This window comes from Lissotriton vulgaris, chromosome 1_1 (genome assembly GCF_964263255.1).
Source record: "Lissotriton vulgaris chromosome 1_1, aLisVul1.2, whole genome shotgun sequence".
Lineage (NCBI taxonomy): Eukaryota > Metazoa > Chordata > Amphibia > Caudata > Salamandridae > Lissotriton > Lissotriton vulgaris.
Window position 1 is genome coordinate 883929408 of NC_141685.1, and position 18750 is coordinate 883948157.

General features: G+C 46.9%; 1 protein-coding gene and 1 pseudogene across 19 annotated transcripts in view; both read right to left on the minus strand.

Annotated features, from left to right (window-relative positions):
• RBFOX2 (RNA binding fox-1 homolog 2) overlaps positions 1–18750 on the minus strand; it is a 617871-nt gene that overhangs the window by 30903 nt on the left and 568218 nt on the right. For all 19 annotated transcript variants that reach the window (XM_086958635.1, XM_086958667.1, XM_086958628.1 and 16 more), the window contains 2 exons: positions 11081–11172; positions 9120–9201 (listed from right to left, as the gene is read on the minus strand). In XM_086958635.1, coding sequence (XP_086814761.1) covers positions 9120–9201; positions 11081–11172 — 174 coding nt within the window. The remainder of the gene's footprint in view (positions 1–9119; positions 9202–11080; positions 11173–18750) is intronic.
• Positions 2544–3999, minus strand: LOC147748100 (uncharacterized; annotated as a pseudogene).

Below are 18750 nucleotides of genomic sequence, written 5' to 3' on the forward strand. Positions count from 1 at the left end.
CATTTCTTGAATGAAGTTCTTTCCATGGACTCCGGGCTGGACTACGTCGAAATAGGCCTCCCGGTCCCGTCGACGTAGAGTTAGAAATCTTCGGTGTGGACGTCGAAGCGCGTCGAAATGGGAACGAACTCGCACTCTATAAACAATACCGTCGAATTGGAAAGGGAATACGCGCCGAAATATAACTTTTTCTCGAAGTCGATCCGGAGCGCTTCGATCCTCATCCGAACCCGATGGCGGAAAAAAACAATCTAAGGATGGAGCAGATGCCCATGCGCACTATAACCCAAGGGAGGAGTCACCAGCCTTGTGACTACAAAAGACTTCTCCAAGAGAAAAACAAGTGCAATCTTCCGAGCCCAACACCAGATGGCGATCTATTCATAATGTACCATCTGCAGCCCATATGCCTCGAACAGAAGCTTCTCCTTGTTTCTCCTCTTGTATATGCCACAATCGCTGCCAGGTGTACCCTCAGCGAGGATGAGCTTAGCTTAGCTTTTATTAGGCGCGTGAGGTATCTTAGCACCGTTGATTCCCTGGTCATCCTTCTATGGAATGTATTCTTGCAGCACCATTGAGCGAATCTTTTCCATTTTTCCCCATAGCACTTGCGTGTGCTGGGCCTTCTTGCCACCCGCAGGGTGCTCTCTGGTAGTCTTAGATGTGTGAACTCTAAGTCCTCAGGAGCCAAGCTGAGAGGCTGAGGCTCTCCGGCTCTGGGTGTAGCACTTCTCCGTTTTCCATGGAGAGTAGGTCTCGTCTGTTTGAGAACTTGTGGGGTGGGCCCTGCGCCATCTCCATTATCTGTGAGTACCAGGTCTGCCTGGCCCATTGTGATGCCACCAGGATGAGAGTCATGTTGCTCGTCATGCATTTGCTGAGAACCCTGGGGATCAGTTGTATCGGGGGGAAAAGCGTAGGCCAATGTTTTTGACCAGCTTATCCATAGGGCATTCCCCTGGACAGTGCCTCTGGTTGTCTGGATGCAAAGTACTGGCATTTTGCATTCTGGCGTGTTGTAAATAGATCTATTGACGGAGTGCCCCACCTCCTGAATAGTCTCTGTTTCCTATATGTTGAGTTCCCACTCGTGGGATGCTGAAGTCTGCCTGCTGAGCCAATCCGCTTCTACATTGTCCTTCCCTGGCAGGTGTATGGCTAGCAGGTCTATTTTGAGTGGTATTGCCCATCTCCAGATTTCCTGTGCCAAGCTTGACAGAGGGAATGATTGTGTTCCCCCCTGCTTGTTGGTGTAAAACATTGTTGTGGTGTTGTCTGTTTGTATCAGCACCCTTTGGTTGTACAGTTGTTTCTGAAAAGCCTTGAGGGCAAGCAACACTGTTTTCAGCTCTAGGTAATTGATGTGTTTGACCGCATCCACTGGGCTCCACAGACCCCTCACTCTAAGCCTGTTCATGTGTGCGCCCCATCCCGTCTGGGATGCGTCTAAGGTGATGGTCACAGTTGGGTCCGGTAGCGTTAGAGGCTTCCCTATTGTTATCCTCTCTTTGGTCCACCACTTAATTTCTTCCTGCACCTTGTGCGTTACAACCACTAGATCCTCCCAACTTCCTGTAGCTTGTGACCATTGCTGTTGCAGCCACTCTTGGAGTGGTCTCATCTGCAGGCGTACATTGGGGACCAGGTGTATGCATGACGCCATCATTCCCAAGATCTTGCTCACAGTCCTCACGGTCAGAGCTCGCCCCTTCTGGTAGTGACGTTTCTCCCTCAGTAGGCAGAGTGTCCTCTTTTCGCTGGGTAACACCCTGCATTGGACGGTGTTGATTTGAGCTCCCAGGAAGATCTTCACTTGCTCCGGTTCCATTGAGCATTTTCCCCAGTGTATGGAGAATCCCAGGCTTGCTAGCGTTCTTGTGACCTGTTCTGCATGATCCTTGCATGTCCTGTAAGAGCTTGCCTTTACGAGCCAGTCGTCGTGGTAGGGGTACACCTGTATCCCCTCTCTTCGCAGATGTGCGGCCGCTGCTGCGAGGCATTTGGTGAATACCCTTGGTGCGGACTTTAGACCGAATGCCAGGGTTGTGAATTGGTAGTGATCCTTGTTCACTGTGAATCTTAGCATGTGCTGTGCTGCCTGTTCAAGGGGATGTGCAGGTACGCATCTTTGAGGTCTATGGTGGACAAGAAGTCCCCGGCCTTTATCTGTGGGATGACCTCTTGTAGGGACGTCATCTTGAATTTTTGAGTCTTTACATATTTGTTTAGGGACCGTAGATCCAGGATGGGTATTAGGCTTTCGTCCACTTTTGGCACCAGGAAGTAGTTTGAGTACACTCCCCAGTTCCGTTCTTTGAATGGGACCGGTTCGATGGCCTCTTTGAGGAGGAGTTCTTGAGCTTCGTATTGGAGCAATTGCAGCTCCCTTCCCGAGTGCTCTCTTTTCTTTGACTTTCTGTTTAGTGGTCTCTTTTCCAACTTTATGCAGTGTCCGAACTGTATGATGTTGAGTATCCACTTGTCTGTGGTTATTTTCCTCCACTCTTGGAGGAAAAATCTCAGCCTGCCTCCTACTGGCGTTACATGTTCTTTCGTGACTTGTCCGTGTAGCCCTCTCCTCTTTGCTTTTCCGTGCTCTTCCCTCGGGGGGTTTGAGCGGGTGAGCACCTTCTCCTGTGTGAAGTCACGTAGAGGGGGGTTGTTCACCGCCTCTCCTTTGGCCCCGTCCGTTTCCTCTCCCGCGAAAGGACTGGCCCCTGTTCTGGTAGTTCCAGTTTTGCTTCTGCTGGCCCTGGTGACTTTGGTTGTCACTCTGTTGACCCTGGTGGAACGCCTGGTGTGGTTGTCCTTGCTGGTTTCCGTTCGGCCTCCGCGTAGGAGTGCCTCTTCTCATCCCCCTGAATTGCAGGGCCACCAGGGACCTTGCCGTCTCGTTGTCTTTCTTCAGTTGGGTGAGTTTCTCATCAATTGGGGCTCCGAACAGTGTTTCTCCATTGAAAGGGGTGTTCAGGATGTTGTTTTGAACCTCCGTCTTGAAGCCTGTGATCCTGAGCCAGGCTTGCCTGCTCTCTGTGATTCCTATAGCCATCAGCCTGCTGGATGTTTCTGCCCCGTCCAAGGCTGACTTCAGGCATGAGTTTGCAATGCTTTTCCCCTCTTCCACGAGGTGAGCGGCTCTCTGCTGGTGTTCCTCTGGGAGGTGCTTGAGCAATTGGTTCATCTCGTCCCAATGTTGGTACTGGTGCCTGTTGAGAAGGGCGTTTGAGTTTGCCATCCTCCAGTGCATTGCTGCGTTTCTCTCAATTTTTCTGCCTGTTAGGTCCATCCTCCTGTTTTCCTTGTCAGGTGGTGGCCCAGATGTTGTTGGGACGTTGGCCCTTCTTCTGGCCCTTGCGGCTATAATTGAGTCTGCTGAAACTGTCCCCTGGATGTAAGGGGGGGTCCTAGGAAGAGAACTTGTACTTTTTCTCCGTCCTTGGTGTGACTGACCGGCAGGTAGCTGGTTCTCTGAACTCCTCTTTGCCCTGTGCCATGATACTCTTCAGCATGGGCAGGAAGTGGCTTTTTGTCTGTGCAGGGAGCAAGGTTTCCAGCAGGAAATCTGCCTTAGCCGTCTCCTCCTCCAATTTGACTCCATAAGCTGCTGCAGCCTTCTTGACGACTTCATAGTAGGTCCCAATATCGTCTGGCGGCGAAGGCCTCGAGGGGTATGTTTCCACAGCCTCCTCCGGGTTTTTGGCCTCAATGTCCTGCTTAATCCTGGTCCTGAGCCGTCGAGGATCCCGAGTCGTAGCTCGAACGCGGGTCCCTATAGTCACCCTCTGTGTAATAGAGGTCCTCTTCTGCTCCCTGCTCCGAGGGCTGCAGAGTTTTCGGCGGCTCTTCGGCGTCGAACTCCTCGTGTTCTTCTATCTCTTCGAGGACCGTTGTGGGCTTCGAAGGGATCCTGTAGCTTTTCATTTTGTCTTCGAAGTCCCTCTTCCTCTGGATGATGTTTTCCATCAGGGCCTCGAGCCTGCTTTTCTTTCTCTCCATCTGTGTTGCCTGCTCGGCGTCGAGCGTTTTGGCCGCCCTCTTCGACTGCCTCGCCGACGTCGAAGCAGCTTTCGGCTCCTTCTCTTTCGAAGTCGAGGATCCCTTTTCGGGAGCTTGCTTCGAGGACCTTTGCTTTTCGCTGGTCTTTGCCGTCTGGGAGTCCTTCTCGAAGGATCCGCTGGGCTGTTTTTCGGGGACCGCACCTTCGGTCGTCGAAGATTGACGCCGGTGCTCCCTTCGATGTTCTAGACTCTGATTTTCGAGAGTCACCCTCAGGTTTTCGAGGCCCTGTCGGGGTTTTGGGGTCGTAGGCTCTCCTACCTTGTCTGACGATTTCTTATCGGTCTCTGCGACCGTGGAGACATCTGGACCTTTGGCGATGTTGTCCTCGTCGTCTGTGGAGAGGCCCAGGTCGTACAGCGACAGAGCCTTGCCCTGCATCGTGTGGTGAGATATACCCTGTTTTTCCCGAATCCTCAGCGTCTTCGGCGTGAAGATTGAGCAGGCGTTGCAGTCCTTGCTCCCGTGGTCGATAGGCAGACAGAGGTTGCAGACCGGGTGCTGGTCTCTCTGCGTGTACTTGTGGTGGCAATTACTGCAGAATTTAAATGGTGTGTTGTCCATTACTGCGCTTAAGGATCCCCCTGTGTGCGCATTCTCTGTCGGACGTTGGAGATCTCGAGGTTCCTATCCTTCGTCGTCCCGGTTCTGATGATCAGCTTCTGGTCTTCTCGAGTTTTTTCCTGAAGAAATTTGCGTATTTTTCTCCTCCAAAACTTCTGGAGCTTCACGCGATGATCCAGACCCAATGGCGGAAAAAAGAATCTGAAGATGGCGCCCAAGGGTGGGAGCTTCCGCCGGAAGCATGCCGACGTCACCGAAGGTACACCAAATGGTGGGACGTCGACGCCCACCTGGGCTACGAAAAAAAAAAGAGAAAAAAAGACTACGATTCCGGACCCAACCAACAGATAGCGGAATATGCACAGCATAGTGAATCTAGAAAGATTCACGCTGCAAAAGCAAAGTTAGGGCATTTTGGCTTTTCAAATGTGATGAAAAGGTCTATGCATAGAGTGTCCCACCTGCGGAAGCAAGGGAGTAGAACTTGAAGGTGGAGTTAACATTAATGGACTGGTAGCTGCGTCCTGTTGAACAGGTATGCAGAGTCATTGTCCACTCCCGGAAGATACGCTACTAGTGGATGAACTTAATTATGAGGGATTGACCTAAGCCACATCTATTACGCTAGGGCAGACAGGTGAGGTGAGTATGCACCCCGTGTTGCTGCAGATAAAACATGGCAGTCATGTCTGTACGCACAAGGACTACTTTGCTTTGAATCTGTAGAATAAAAGCTTTGAGAGCAAGTTAAATGGCTAAAATGTTCCAAGCAGTTGTTGTGGAGACCCAGTAGATGATGCAACCACAGACCCTGGACTGTCATGGAGCTGAGATGTGCTCCCCAGCCAGCTAGAGATGCGCTGTGATAATCACCTGTGGAACTGGGTCTGTAAAGGGCCTGCCCTGCAACAGACTATTGCTTTTCCACCACAGCAGCGAGTGATGGCCTTTATCAAAACCAAATCCTCCATCAGACCCTCCACTTGAGACTACGGTCTTGTAAGGCACTCCTGAACCAGATGCATGTGAAGTCTGGCTTGGGGTTCTGTGGCAATGCATGAAGCCAATTTCCCGAAGGTGCTTAACTGGGTGCAATTGAAGTGGACTGAGTGGCTGATAAAGAGGCAGAAGCTATTGGAAGACTTGCACAGTCTGTGGAATGGGAAAAACTTTGCCTCTGACTAAGCTGAGGATTGCTCCTATAAAAAGTTGGATCTGGAGACTATCAATGTGAGACTGATTCTGCATGCAAACCCTAGGCTGCGTAGAAAGGAAACCACAGCCTGGGAGTGAATTAGGCATTCCTGTCTGCTTTCACACTTGATCAGCTAGTTGTCTAGGTAGGGAAAGACATTAATTCCTCCCCTCCTGGGATGAACCGCTACTACCACTAAACAATTAAAGCCCCTTGGAGCTGTAGTGACGCAGAAGTGCAGCACCTTGAACGGGTAATGTAGACTACTCACCATGAAGTAGCGGTAGTGCCAATTGCTGATGGGCTAGAAGAACTAGGGATGGGAAAGTAGTAGTCTTTCAGGTCCAGGGTGGCCATAAAGTCGATGTGTAGTCGGGGGATTACATACTGTAGTGTGACCATGTGGAAATTTTAGGACAGGATTTATTTGTTCCAAGGTTGATGCCGGAGGATTGGTCCGAGAGAACCATTGTTATTGGGAATGAGCAAGTATGGAGATTAGCAGCCTGGTTCTGCTGGGCACTGGCTCTATGGATCCTTTGGAAAGGAGTGCCTGCATTTCCTCTTGTAGCAATTTGAGATGTTCTGGGCAGGTGCTGTAGGAGATCCCCAATGGGATCGATCATATAGAGAAAGGCGGCCTACGGTATTGGCGATGTACCATTGTGTGGCCGCACCTACCACTAATCTCATCCCAGGAGCATCAACCAGCTTATGCTCCTTGTCAGGAGGCGAAGCATTCCCAGCAGCATGGACTGCTGCACTCTTCCTAGCAGTGGGAAGCACTAAGGAATATGGCGGGACAAAGCCCGATATACAGCAAGCTAGAGGGCACTGGTTTATAGTTCCTTTTAATATTTGGGTCACCACGCAAGATTTTAGCTGCTCTTTAAAAATCTCTGGGGTGGATTTAATCATGGCCTTGAGCATTGGGAGGTATTTGACGGAGCATTCAGTAATTGAGTTTATCCACCAAAAAAGAATCCTCCTCAGCGGTGGCGTACATCTGTATCTTCTGGAGCGCAGCTAGAGGTTGGATAACACGCTGCATGTTGTGGTATCATCTGGTGGTAAGGCTCTGACTGGACATAGAATATCAGAAAGACCTTGATCTAGGACATGTCATAATCCTCAAAATGATCTCCTGAGGTAACAAGGTAACTGGGTCAAAGTCCACAGCTGGAGAAAAAGGGCTAGAACTGCAATTATCCGAATAAGACTCCGGGGACTCGAGAGGTGAAGCCACAGGAGTTGAGGGCAGAGATGATGGTGGTGGAAGTGAAATTAAAGGTGGTGGTGGTTGCAGAGAAGCAGAGATTTTGTCTTGAGGCCTCTTGGCGGGCAAGAGGGACACAGGAGTGTCCAATGGCAGGGCTTCCTTGAAGGCAAGCATGCTTTTCTTTGCCAGAGATCTTTGCCTGTGCGTGGGTGGATGATGATCCTTCTCTGCCTATCATCCAGTTCCTGCTGCAGCTTCTTAAAGATGGGGAGTTTCTCAATGGTGAGAGTGGAGGGTCTCTAATCCAAAGGTAGTTTTGGTGCTGAAGATGGCTGCTTCGGTGCCAGTGGTGCTTTTTTTGATTCAATGACGGCTTAGAGCATTTGGCATGGATAGGTGTCCCTGAACTCCAGGGTGGCCGAGGATCGAAGCACTTGGAAGAGGCTTTTTTTGGCTCTAAGGTCTTCCTTCTGTGTCAACCAGTGCTTGCAAGTGGTGGAGACCCTGTAGGTGGCGGTAGTGGCTTTGGCTCAGGGCTAGTCCCTAGGAGGGGCGGTGATTGGTTCCGACATGCTGACGTTTGACCTTTGAGAAGGGCTTGGGCATCAACAGTATTCATGTGAGGCATGGTCTTCAAGCATGGACCAGAGCAGACTTCGGTGGATGGAGTGTCCTCGAGGGCCTCTTCCACCAGGAGTTCCTCCTCGCCTGAGTCCGAGACGTTAAAGTCGATAAACTGAGTACTGGACTTGTGCGCCGGTGAGATCAGACAACTTATCCAGTGATTCCTCTGCACCAAGCAGGTCACTCACCCAAGAGATCTGGCATTTTGAAGCGGATTTGTGGCCCCCTCATTGGTCTCGACAATGACGCAGAGTCTTCCTGCTGCGGAATGCCAAGCAACAGTCGCAGTGGCTCTCATCTTGCTCTGTCGAGAGGCAAAGAATGTAGATGGTGTGGAGTTTGGCCCAATTATATTTAGAACGGCAGTGCATACATCTATTGCAGGGCATACGTTCTTTTACCTCAGAGGTCCGTCTTCACTTTCCGAAGGTTAGTCAGGAGCATGCAATGAACCAAAAAATGGACTTGAGGAACAGATTCAGCATTGTTGTAAGAAGTGTCAAAAAGTCTTGTAGCATAGGAAAGAAGGGAACGAACTGATCATGTGAAATGAACTGGCAAACTCATGGACACCGAGAGCATGCTAAATCACGTCTGAACCAGATGGTGGATTAAACAATTTAAAAATGGAGATTGTGCCCATGCATGTGACTCAAAAGAAGTCTTTGAATTAAAACAACTAGCAAATTTCCAAGCCCAACACTAGATGGCTGGAATATGCAGATAATGTCTATCCAGGGCCGGACTGGCCATAGCGGGCACCTGGAGGTTTCCCAGCTAGGCCGCCAGGGTTGGGGCCGGTTTTGGGCCCCTGGGAGCCGTTTTTGTTACTGTGGGCCTGCAATATCGGCAGCCGGTAACAAAATCAGTCGAAACCGGCCCTTGCAAACAGCTCGTCCACACCCCCTCAGCCCCCACAGGGAGGCCGGCAAAGCAGTTTGCCCGGGCCAGTTTCGGTTCCTAGTCCGGCCCTGTGCTATCTACAGGAACATATGCAACGAACTTATGATTTTGAAAAAACCTAACATGTTGAACATGCACAAGAGCACTGTGGGATTACTAGAACGGTCACATGAGGGCTAGGCTAGGTCAACCCCAGTCATTAACCAGGAAAATCTAACAAGATGAGACACTTACGGACCGACCACTAGATGGTGGAATTGTGCAGAATTTGTTAATCTAGAAGATATAGCATGCTGGAAAACCAAGGCTTGCAGCACTGATTTGATGTCTGCTTCTGGGATAAAGGGCTTAACCCCTTTCCGAAGCCTGAGTGGACAATAGGTGCTTTTTATCTGGTTGGCAATGGGTGCTCATATGCTAACTTTTTTAATCGAGAGTGATAACAATGGGATTGGTGAAGTCCATAAATGAGGGTTTACAGTAGAGGATATTCAATATATCGAGCCAAGCTTGGATGCTAATGCACACTCCAATAAAATTATGAACTTTACTCACCACTGCGCCAACTGCGCCCACTCCATAGCTTGCTGCTGGTGCCAGGGCATGGTACGGATCAGCAGTGTACACGCGGCCATAGCTAAAAAAGAATGAAATATCTTAGCAGTAAGCGAATTACCCCCGAAGAATTTGCACTGAATGCCTCAATTTAAGATTCTGCAAAAAGGCCTCACTGTAATCCTAAATCTTCAGCAAATTATTCTTCACTGAATTCATTACAATGAACATCAATCTATGTGACAAATCATTGGACACTTTACAAGAGAAAAGTCTCTTCTTTTTTAAATGATACACGATGGATGGACATTTAAACGAATAAGCTAAGTGCAGGTAGAATCGCATGATCCTAATAAGCCTTTAAACTGAAGATTTAAAGTCCTTAGGCAGAAAAAGCACTAACAACATAATACAATGCACTGTGCCTTGAAACCACCAGGCTGATACAAGCGCTCATTTAAGAGGACACAGAACTCTGGCAGCTGAATGGCAGTTTATTTTTCCCAACTATGCAACTACGCCAGAGTGCACAGGATCAATGCCCTCCTGGACACTCACTGCAGTCATGTTTATGGGGACAAAAGCAAGCCAAAAATCAAGGTCATGCACACAAAAACAGGACTGCAAATGAAAAACACTATCAAACGCTATTGAATGGCGGTTTTGCAAAAATCAAAACAAAATTGGCCAAAAAAGGTAGAATATATTGACTAGGGATCCCAACCTCTGTGTGAAAACCTGAGCTGCCAAGCGGTCATTACAAATAGGGAGGTCAAACTAAGAGTTTAAAAGCACAGCCCAATGTTCTCTTCTGTTGTGCCACCAATCTGCTCACTTCTTCAAGCTTAAAAGGGTTTTGAGAAATATTAGGATGCTACTGCCTTTAGATAAACAAATGCAATTAAAAAACACAGATTCTGCTCCTGTGAAGTATTTCTGAATCACACCTGTAGGCAAAATTATTTGGTGTTTATGAATATCCGCGAAGACACAAACATAACCCTGTGGCAAAGTGAAGAAAGACACCAACAGAAAACTGTGGCAAATAACTCCAAATGGAAGCACCAGGTCAAACACCAGGGCAAAGAAAAAACACTTTGGCATGGGCTCCGCCAGCTTTAGGGTGAGATGGCTTTGTGGCACTTTTTATGGAGTCTGTCCCATATGTATGGCAAAGAGGAAAAACATAGGTGAAGAGTCTACCATCTCTATGTCAGGATGGACTCCGGTAATTGGAAGGGTGATAGAGCATTTTACCTCCATCACTAGATGGAACTGATACAGTGTAAAAGCTCTGCCATCTCTGATGGACTGGCCCTGAAAGTTCGGTGGGATTAAATGGAACAGGACACTCGGACAGCCCCCAGCACTTCCTAACATAGCAAGATTGAAATGTAAAGTGCTGAGACATAGCACTAGACTCCAAGCTAAGTTCTGGGCACAGAAATACAGTTCAGATCCTAGACATATGCTTGGCTGACCTCTTTTATGCCTGTGGCTCAGTGGATTGCTCAATGGCGCGAGGGTTGGTGGATGGGTTTCAGACTTGGTGCTTGAGCATGGCAGAAGGGTTTTCGGTGCAAGTGCTAAAATAGAAGCATGGGACTCCACTCATTTTACTCCCCTGTAAGTCACAGACAGACTGTCATAAAGACACAGAAAGGAAATTGAAAACTCAGACAATTTAAAGTCTAGAGTGCGCTACCTAAATAAATTGCTCACAGACTAGGGCAAAGGTACACTGCAGATTTAAGGTGCAATTTAGGGCTAAGAGCCAGGCTGGATTTGCGGCAGATTTCATGGCTAGGATCAATATGAGTTTGTAGCAAATGTAATGGCTCAGGATTCACAAAGCGTTTGGGACGTTTAGGATAGTAAGGTTTGAGGCACAACTAAGCCTCAGTGATGGTCCAGGTTTCAGGCAGAGTTGTAAACCTGGTTGACCATTCTCTGCTATGTACCTGTCGCTGTATGCGGCCGCGGCTGCAGCAGCTGCAGTCGCTGCGGTGGCAGCAGTGGCTGGCTGAGTGTATCTGTAAGCTGCATATCCGCCCTGTGGGAAGTAAACAGGAAACAAAGTTATAGAGAAAACATCATAATTCAACAAGAGGCCTTAGGAAATGGAGGATGGTGATAGTGAAGAATGATGAAGAGGATAGGAGGACAGGGAAGAAGAAAGAAGAGGAAGAGAAAAGGCAGACGGGGAAGAGAAAAGGCAGACGGGGAAGAGAAAAGGCAGACGGGGAAGAGAAAAGGCAGACGGGGAAGAGAAAAGGCAGACGGGGAAGAGAAAAGGCGGACGGGGAAGAGAAAAGGAGGACGGGGAAGAGAAAAGGAGGACGGGGAAGAGAAAAGGAGGACGGGGAAGAGAAAAGGAGGACGGGGAAGAGAAAAGGAGGACGGGGAAGAGAAAAGGAGGACGGGGAAGAGAAAAGGAGGACGGGGAAGAAGAAAAGGAGGACGGGGAAGACCAAAGGTGGACGGGGAAGAAGAAAAGGTGGAGATCGGGAACTGGGTGTGGGAGGGTCAAGGTGTGAAAAGCTGTACACTGTGCCCCACAGCTCACATTAGGGATCTTGGGTCTACTTGACCCAATCTGCCTAAATATAGGGATTCATTTAATTCTGAGACTTGAAGAGTTCAAGGTTTAGATAAAACCTTAACCTAGGCACTATATGCATCAGCAGGCAAAACCTGCGAGTGTTTGTGAGAATTTAAGTGCCACCAATGGGAGGGGCAGTGGTACGAGTTGTGAAGGAAAGAGGATAACTGCAAGTAGAATTGTCTAACCCACCATTCAAAAAAAGCTGCCTAGCTCTCAATCTCCCGGTCACCCTGATACCACCATAAACTAGAGGGTTGCTTGACACCCATGAACATTCTTCACTAGTAAAATTTTCGTTTGGCTTTGGATTTTAAAATGGGAGTGAGATCCAGAGCTTCATCTTTCTTGCAATTCTCTTCCCTATTAACTGCACTGCAGTGCTAGCTTGTCCAAAGGCTTCCTGTCCGCAAACCAATGGGAGTTTTTTCCAAGAGTAATGCGGAATATACACCACAGGAAAAGAAAACGAAGGGAAGTTTACATAAATGGCTAGAGAGATCCTTCCTTAGAAGAGATTCCGCTCCTCCACGAAAAAGTTAATCAAGACATTGGTCCAAGGTAACATGGTTGCCTCAGGAAGTGTGAATTTTGGTTCACCCGACAGCGGGTCTCTAATTATTAATGAATCCTTTGATGCCCCACTCCGCAATGTCTTTTCTGATGCTCCTGCTCTCTGGTGACAGTTGGCTAAGCAGCCTACTGAACAGAGGTTAGCAGGCCTTGAAGGAGAAATGCGTTCAATTTCAATAAACTAACAATTCTTGAATACACAAGCTCACTGTGTTAGGAGGGGTGTAAGACAAACTATTAGAATTTTGTTTTCTACAATTCACGTTGAGACATTCATAAATAGTTCTACCATTCATAATTTGTAAATGTATCTGCCTTTATCACGGAGTGATATTCAATTCAGAGAGTCCTTAATTCCTGTTATTTCACAAAAGCAATAGGAATAAGTGTGCATGGAAAACTTTGGAAATCTACAGCATGGCTTGTTTTATTGCCGCTCCAGAAGTGACTGAAGGGCCTTCCCTAGGCTTGCGGCATTGCCACAACAAGGAAAGGAGGACACCATTCATGACTTGTGTGCAAAATTATATTTTGGGAAAAGAAGGTAATTAGGGGATGATGGCAAGGGTGGAGGCAAGGACACAGAAAGAAATGGGAACATTAATAATTTTAGATCACAGCCAAAAAAAATGAACCATGCTAATCTGAAGAGCTAAAAACAGCAGGAGCAAAGGAAAGACTGTAAATAAATGAACCACCACAGTCAGACGACGAACTACAAAGTCTCTCCCAGCATTCACTTGGGACAGCGCGTAACCCTAGGCTAAGACAAGCTTGGTGAAAGGGAGATAGAAACAGCCTTCAAGTCACTAGTGCGTGCAGCCACAACCAATCACATGGCAACAGTCAAAATAAAATCAGAAAGAAAGGAGTGAAATAAAGATAAACACCAGTCACCACAATTCAAAATGATACACATTCCGACCCGCAAGGGCTCGCGATGCAAAACAGAAAGGGCTCTGCCATCGGCGCCCACCCGCCAGGTAGCCCCACAAGAATGTTAATATTCACAAGCAATAAAAGAAAAATTCAAATAAAAAATATATATATAAGAAATTGATAAGATCGGAGAGGGGAACAGAGTCCTTTTTGAATATGGGCAGATAGTGTGTGAGCAGGCAGCAGGGCCAGAGACCACATGTAGGGTCATTCAGATAAGACACTGTTTGAGCGGCTGGCAAAAAAGGGGTCGTGTGTGGTGAGAAGGCTGTTGGGGCTACCTGCTTTTCACTGAGGGGAAGGTGCAGTGGTCAGTGCTCCTCAATGACAGTGTGTTCTAGGTTTTCCCTTGCATACATAAATTGATTTTGTAAATCCAAGGACCAGGGGCAGTGTGTCGCACATATTAAAAAAACGTTCAGGGATCGTTTCTTGTATGAATGGTTGTGTATGCCCTTTGTACGATGTAGGTCCAATCCTCAAATTCAGACAGAGGATACAGACAGGCCTTTCAGCAACTGGCAATTAACAGCAGTTACAAGGTAGCAGCAGCCACTATCTGTATCAGTCAAAGAAGAGTACAAGACTTGTGTGTTATCGGCTACTGAAACGGCCACAAAGCAATAGCCATCTGTCACAAGCAGGCTTGAATCTACACTGGCCTTTATATAGCTTCATGGTATGAAGGCACCTACATGTGATCACTGCCACCATCTGCAAAAGACACAGGCGTTTAAAAGTTTAGCTGCTCAGTCTCTGGGACACCCTCTAAATCGTGTCACCTGTGATACCCCGTGAAACCCGTGAGCCAACATGGACAATCTTGTGAAACTGTGTGCAAACCAGAACAAACTAATCATACAGAAATAGGGACAATGGAAAATTGTGTGCCTTCAGGGAACCACCCAAAATGAAGTGTTATGGAGAGCTTCTCAATAGGATATCGCCCAGAAAGGGAATGTTAAACCAAAACCAATCATACAACTCTCTGGTGGTGAGGGCTAAAAGATGTGTGCACTGGTATGCAATACGGGTAATTTGTCACTAAGCTCCAAATGCGCTCTATTTGATGTGGTCCCACCGCCATTGGGCCACTTACAGTCAAGCTACAACCTATACAAAAAGGAGTGCACAAATTATTAACTTTTCACAAGCAAAGAGCTTCATAATAGTTCATTTGACCTTCCAATTCAAAGAAAGCCCACAGGGAGTCTTTATGTATCTCCAATTCGTTGTTTATATCATTAATCCCTTATTTCATCCAGAAAACATCACAATAAACAATCCACCCAACACGTTTCGACCAAGGTGGTCATCTGTAGTCCTACTTTACTTTAATTTCATTTGTATAGCGCATAAATCACCCGAAGGTCTCAGAGCGCTTGCAGAGAAAGTCCTACAGAAAACCAGAGCAGGCCATAGACACGAGCTAGAAGAGCCATGTTTTTAACTGTCTGCGGAATCTCAGATAGTCAGGTTCCAACCTAATCTGGAGGGGCAGAGAGTTCCATGCTTCAGGAGCTGTTTTACTGAAGGCTCTATCTCCATTTCTGGCTGTACGCACTCTGGGGACACTTAGGAGGTACTTGGTAGATGATCCAAGTGTTCTCACTGGGTGGTAAACCTTAAGTTTTTGTTCTAGGTAGGCTGGGCCATGCCCATTTATGGATTTGTGGACCAGGCAGCATAGTTTGAATTTAATACGTTTTAGTATTGGGAGCCAGTGCAAGGTTCTTAGGCAGGGTGATGAGGGGGTGCGAGGGGGAAGGCCAAGCACCAGTCTGGCAGCGGTGTTTTGTAGGACATGTAAGCGGGTCAGCAGGGTGGTATTTGTTGAGGCCAGGAGTGCATTCCCGTAGTCAATTCTACTCATAATGAGTCCCTGAACTAGAGGCATGCGAGCGGAGAGGGGGAGCCATTTAAAGATTTTTCTCAGACTACGCATGATGCCGTAGCTGGTGCCAACGACTTTATTAATATGCTCAGACATGGATAGTTTATTGTTTATGGTAACCCCTAAATTTCTTACTGAGGATTTAGACGTGGGGCAAGTGCCAAGGGAAGTTGGCCACCAGTCATCGGACCAGAAATTAGCTGCCTTTCCAAACAGCAGGACCTCCGTCTTTCCTGCATTCATCATCAGGAAGTTTCTGGTCATCCAATCCTGGATGTCTAGCATACAGTTTTTAAAACTCATTTTGGTTACGTCCGGATTCTGTTTGATAGTGATCAGTATTTGTGTATCATCCGCGTAGGACACGGTTCCAAAGCCGTGTGCTCGGATGACTTTAGCAAGACGGGATACATACAGGTTAAAGAGCGTAGGGCTCAATATGGATCCCTGAGGGACGCCCTTATCGTTGTCATAGTGTTTGGAGGAGTGGACACCAATTTGGACCATAGACCGTCTGTTGGACAGGTAGTTTTTTATCCAACAGAGTGCGGAGCCTTCGACACCAATCTCCACCAGACGTTCTAAAAGAATGTGGTGCGAGATGGTGTCGAAGGCCGCAGACAGGTCAAGCAAGACCAGTATGGCTGACTGGTTGGAGTCTAGTGTCAGTCTTATGTTATCCACAACTTCAAGGAGGGCAATCTCGGTGCTGTGAAATTCCCTAAAACCTGATTGTGAAGGGTCCAGGAGCTTGTTTGTCTCCAGATGTAGTTTGAGGTGTTTATTTATTAATGATTCCATGATCTTACCAAACGGGAAGGAGCGAGATGGGCCGGTAATTGGAAAGTAATTTTGGATCTGCAGAGGCTTTTTTTAAGATTGGTCTAATAACTGCTTCCTTCCAATGTTGTGGAACTGAAGAGTGAAGTAGGGACTGATTTTACGTTTTTGTTAAAACTGGGACCAGAGCAGGAGCCACTTTAGATAGGATTTGTGGAAAGGCCGGGTCTACAGGAGATCCTGATTTCATATGCAGTAAAGTTACCTCCACCTGTGCTTCAGTGAAATATGGGAAATTCCTGAGTGTGGGGGTGGATTTGTTAAGGTCACTACAATTGCTAAAAGACGGGACTGTCTGACAAGTTGGGGGTAGCTGTGGAAAGCGTTTGTGAATTTCATTAATTTTATCGTGAAAGTATGCTGCCACAGACTCAACCCAGTCTTTATATTCCTCAAGTGGCTGTTTGCAGGCAGTGGGATTTGTGAAATCTTTCACTTTATTATATAGCTCTCTATGTGAGTTGGATGCCAGGGATATCCTGTTACCAAGATATGCCTTCTTCGCCTCCGCAATGCCTTTCATATATTGTCTGTGAATGATTTTGTATTTGACTATCATTAGAGTCTTTTGTTTGGCGCCATTTCCTTTCAGCTACGCTAACTGTGTGCTTAATTTGTTCCAAGTCTGGCGTAAACCACGGTGAGTTTTTTTTAGGAAGTTTTGAGACTCTTGCTGGAGCGCTGTGATCTAAAGCCGAGACTATAGCACGATCCAGCTCTCTGGCAGCTATATTGGGGTCAGTCTTGTCAGAAATGACTGGAGGTGAAAAGTGTGCAGAAAAAGATTCTAGGGTAATTTTGTTCCATGGTCTGCTCAGTTTTACTTGGGCGGTTTGTCGGAATTTGAACTGTGGGCACACAATGTTAAATTTAATAACATAATGATCGGTCCATAGGACTGGATCGATTTGTATAATTTTAACTTTGGGAGAGTTAGTGCATATAAAATCAAGTGTATGGCCCGCTATGTGCGTTGGGCCTGTCGGGAGAATGCTTAGCTGTAAGGCCTCAAGGTTGGTAGTTAAGTCCAAAGTATGGACTTAACTATATAAATATATAAATATATAACTACAGAAGTATAGAAAGTCCTACATGTTCCCTTCCAACGCATCTCTGTATGGGGCCGATTAGATAAATCCCGCAGAGACGGGTTGAAAGAGAACACATAGGACTACAGATTAGCACCTTAACACGGGGCTAAGTGGCCAAAGCCCAAATTGGCAGCACAGAACATGCGATCTACGTGAAGTATTAAGCCCTGATGATGTCCTCATTGGATGAAACGTGTTGGCTGCATTTCTTTGAATTAGAATGTCAAATGAACTATTACGAAGCACTTTGCTTGTGAAGAATTATTAATTTGTGCGCTCCTTTTTGTATAGGTTGTAGCTTGAAAGTTAAACCTAATCCCCTCCCAGAGCAGCTTCAGGCAACTTTTATACTTGTGGCTAACTCGCAACAGCCCCTGAACAAAGTTAGCCAAATACGTAGGAACTTAGTTGGAGGATATTTCCTGTTATTATCATGGCTCAGAGTGACAGTCCATGTCCTATGGACCTTTCGAAAAGCTGCTCACAGTAGCGGTTATCAACGTGAAAGTCCGCCAGGCCTATTTCTTTTCGGTACATTTAAATTATCAGTTAAGCTAGGTTAGCAAAACCTGTCTACAGAGAAAGGCTTGACCGCACACGTTGTAAAACCGAATTCAATATCTTTACACCTCACTGATACACGACTGGGCTGTGACACCATTATTTTCTAAGAAACAACGATTAGGAAAACCAGACTGCAGAGGGACTAGGCAGCTGGGCACCCAGTGGCTGAGCTGTGGCCCTTTCGGATATATGAGTGATTGGGCAGTGATAGGGCTTCACTGCCCCCACCCACACACTCCCCCATGATTACGGTTTGCTTATGGGTCATCAATGGCCTAGTGGGTATCCTCAGATGTTCCAATGATTTCTCTGTGAACTCCCTGGTGTACAGTGACTGGCCAGTTTGATATTGAATTCTGCGCTCTACCTAACACTGAATTCTGCGCTCTACCAAACACTGGGTGTGAGAAGACCTTCAACATTATCTCAAAACACAAATTTGTCTCTGTATTTTTATTTCCCCTTGTTCTGCTGCCCTCTGTGCAGATGAGTGCGCAAAGCCTGGTATTTCCCCTGGCAGACATTTATTTGCTTCTGCCACCATGCTGCATCAATATTCTTGGGAATCTAGTTAGTGGCAGTTCACGCTGCTGGCCCCATCTATGATATTTTTGATCTTGGCCCCTTTACTGGGGTTGTGAGGCAAGACTGCTGGTCTAAACATCGTCAACAATGACACTCAGACTAAGACTTTCTCACACCCACAGTTAGACACAACAGAGAACTATGATATTTTGTTATATCCAGCTCATCTATATAAACTGCAGTCATTGGTATAGTGTAGAAACACACATGCATATATGGCCACAAGGCTTTTCTCGCTTTGGTGTAATGACATAGTACACTGAGAACTTTCTTTGCATCATTTACCCATGTTTTGTGGACAATTTTCTTATTTTCAACAATTGAACCTTCGAATACATGAAGGCCTTATATTATATTATATTAGTTTAACACTGATTGTTTATAGTAACGGATTTGTCATGGACTATATATTTGTATATGGAGTACCTAGTTAACCCTTAATCCATATGCTCATGTTTCTATGATTGGCAGATGGACCGCCCAATGACGTGGTGACTGGTTAGGAGGCACTTAATATCTAATTGGCCACTGTATGGACTGACC